Raw genomic sequence first — 3,012 nt, forward strand, 5'->3', positions numbered from 1 at the left:
TCTCGCATTCCGTTTCGAAAAAGCCCTCGTCCACGACCACCAGCCTGAAAAGCGACGAGCTAAAACTGACGAGTCGATGTGGGAGCGGTAAGAGTCGATCGGCGAGCGCCGATTTGGGTGACCTGCCAAATCCCTCAGACTCTCCTCGGGCTTCTGGCGCCATTGTGAACAGTGACTAGTGTGGAAAGAATTGCTATTGGGGTTGGAGTACAGAATAGTAGGTTGTAAATAGAACACAAATCTACTTGTGAAGCTTCAATCTCTTAGAACACGGGGGTCTGGACGCAACACTCGGGGTCTGGACGCAGCACTCGGGGTCTGGACGCGTAATGTTCACCATCTACTCGCTACGCCATACACTTCGTCGCACTGATGCCCTCCCCCGCCACTATCAACAAACACCAAACGCTCAAACCGGACACATAAGCAATTCTGTGTGATAGGTATGATATGTGGCGTACAAGGAGTGAAGGTACGACCAATTACGTTATGTTGTCCACTGACGTAAACGTGATAAACTCAGTCTTGCTCAGACACGAATGCTACTCAATTCAATGGAACAACCCGCAACATCCTAACACTCCTTGGTCCGTGTTTCAAGACGGGTGGTAAAATCTGGAAGCGTGTTCACATAAATCGGCAGGATATCCTCTGATGCTAATTCCGAGGTCACGCATCACCCATTTATCAAAAAACGCAGGGTGGACCGAATCTTACAGAAATCCAATAGTACTGTGGGTGATTGGCAGCTAGGTAGAGCCACTCCAGATCCTGAATTTCTCCTACTGGGTTCTGAATGAACTGAACATCTTGTATGCGGCCTTGGTTGGTCTTGCGAGGGCGTGTTCTTCGCAACACGCTAACGAAAGCTGATTAGATGTGGGGTACTTTCATAGGGTTTCCCTCGCCGCCATTATCAATATATACACCAAACCGGACCAAATACATTTTTTTAATTACACCAAATACCTTTTTTTAATTACACCAAATACCTTAGATGCAAGCAATAATCCATTCTGTACGACCCGCTAATTCACCGAAAGGATGGGAGGGTACACTCCTTTCATGAAATACAGAGTTGACCGCGTGTGCACAATGTCGTTACTATTTTTTCACGTATAAACCACGTGTCACGTATAACCACGTGTCTCAAATACTACTCGTCACCTTGCATGTTGCCCGACAGTTACAACAAACAATTTATGTCTATCCCCTACGCCAGTTGCCTATAACGGCACTAGTTGCCTAGCAGCCAAAACAAAAGGTGGATGCCACCCACTAGCGGTGAAATTTCAAGTGGAAAATTTTGTACATTTTCGGCACCTAATTTGGTGCACCAAATTCAATGACGAAATCTCAAAGATTTACTTTGACTGCAGAGTTGACCCAGGACTCGGCGAAGGGATTGGTGATGGCTACGTTGATGCGTCTTGAGAAGACAAAACGGTTAAAAGAGTATGCCTGCGACAATAGAGAGGTAGCGGTGATTCCGAAGACTGTGCCGGCCGTTGTGCCGACTGAAAGCGCGGCCTCGGAATGATACTGTCTTCAAGCTATTTGTCATCATTCAGGAAAAAGACTCTCACGTTTTCGTCCACAGCAACGTAAATCCAAGCACAGACATCCAATTCCTTCTGCACATGCTGTTGCGCCATGGATCGTACTCGTCAGAACTGGAGTTATTTGCAACTGGTAATTCTCTAAGAGGCATGTATGAGGGAGCAGATTTGCTAACACCCCATTGTTCACAAGAAGATGGAATTCCACATCTACTCCATCCGAGAATGGTGACCCATTGTGCTCGGATGAAGTAGTCTCGCTGACTCTCCACTACGGTGGGAGCCCCTCGCCTCTTCAATGAAGATGAACGGCAAGGCAAGCTCCGACGGAAGGGTTCCTCTGGGGCGCCCAATTCGATCCTGGGATCGACTGTGCAAAACCGAGGCCGAGAGCTCTCACCTCCGACACCCTCGCCTCTAATGGAAGGGTCGGAGGCCTCCACCTCGGAAAAACGGACGTCAGATGAGTACGTTCCGTAGGGGCATGGGGACCTCGAACCGGAAACATTTGGTGTAACATCCGGTGTTGAGGAAGGATTATGTGGTGTCTTCGAAGAACTGCACCTGAAGTCTCCAGCCTCACTGAGGGAGTGAGTGAGCTGGACACGATTCTGTTCACTGCACATCTAAGTGCCAAGGAAAAGGAGTTGAACCCCTGTAGGCGGTTTTCGATGATAGCGACTCCGATACTTGATCACAAGGCAAGGATGAAGGCAGCCAAATCAAATCGCAACCGAGCTCAACGATTGGCCTTCTAGTTTCACTGTAAGCGCTCACCTCAATATGGATTTCGAAAGCTGGAACTTGCGCTTCAACCTAGACTTGGCGATGAATCGTTTCACAGTAAGTGCTCACCTGAACCTAGACTTCGAAAGTTGGAACTTGCGCTTGGGAATCAATCAAGGCGGCTCCGCAGCACCAAGACAACCTCACCACTGACATGCATGGCTTAATCTTTGAGACAAGCACACCGGCAGAGTCAACCGGGTTACATCTGTTCAAATCTAAAGAGAGATAGATGATAGGAGCCTGTGCATGTTGTGTATCACGTTCCTCCACCAAACACGTCTTGACTGTGGAAGTGACCGTTTTCAACCAGTTTTCTGTGAGGCTAGAATTTCTTTTGTGCCTGCAAGAGGTGGTCCCGGCATACCACAAACCGACTGCTGGGGATCGTGAAGACGGACCCCGACCCAGCTGACAGACGTCAATCTGGCCGCTAAATCAAAAGAATGTTCGAGAAAACAATTAAGCCATAACATGCTTGGCCAAGTCAACAACTCGGTTGCTGTAACCCCATTCGTTGTCGTACCAGGTAACGAGTTTAACGAAGGTATCATTCAGCATGATTCCAGCCTTCACGTCCAACGTTGACGAGTTAGCGTCGTGTACGAAGTCCTGAGACACAACATCCTCGTGGGTAACTGCGATAACGCCAGCCATCTCTCCCTCA

General features: G+C 48.5%; 2 protein-coding genes across 2 annotated transcripts; one reads left to right on the forward strand and one right to left on the reverse strand.

The window, feature by feature from the left end:
- Positions 1-1,345: 1,345 nt before the first annotated feature.
- KVP18_000846 (uncharacterized protein) lies at positions 1,346-1,540 on the forward strand (the record flags this gene model as incomplete). Its single annotated transcript, XM_067950312.1, has 1 exon — positions 1,346-1,540. The coding sequence occupies one exon, from the start codon at positions 1,346-1,348 to the stop codon at positions 1,538-1,540; it is 195 nt and encodes a 64-aa protein (XP_067810368.1).
- A 1,267-nt stretch (positions 1,541-2,807) lies between these two features.
- On the reverse strand, positions 2,808-3,002 carry KVP18_000845 (uncharacterized protein; the record flags this gene model as incomplete). Its single annotated transcript, XM_067950311.1, has 1 exon — positions 2,808-3,002. One exon carries the CDS (start codon positions 3,000-3,002, stop codon positions 2,808-2,810), a length of 195 nt encoding a protein of 64 aa, XP_067810367.1.
- Positions 3,003-3,012: the final 10 nt, after the last annotated feature.

This window comes from the organism of the source record quoted next (genome assembly GCF_019968955.1).
Source record: "MAG: Porospora cf. gigantea A chromosome Unknown PgA_NODE_2927_length_3012_cov_1133.56, whole genome shotgun sequence".
Classification (NCBI taxonomy): Eukaryota; Apicomplexa; class Conoidasida; order Eugregarinorida; family Porosporidae; genus Porospora; species Porospora cf. gigantea A.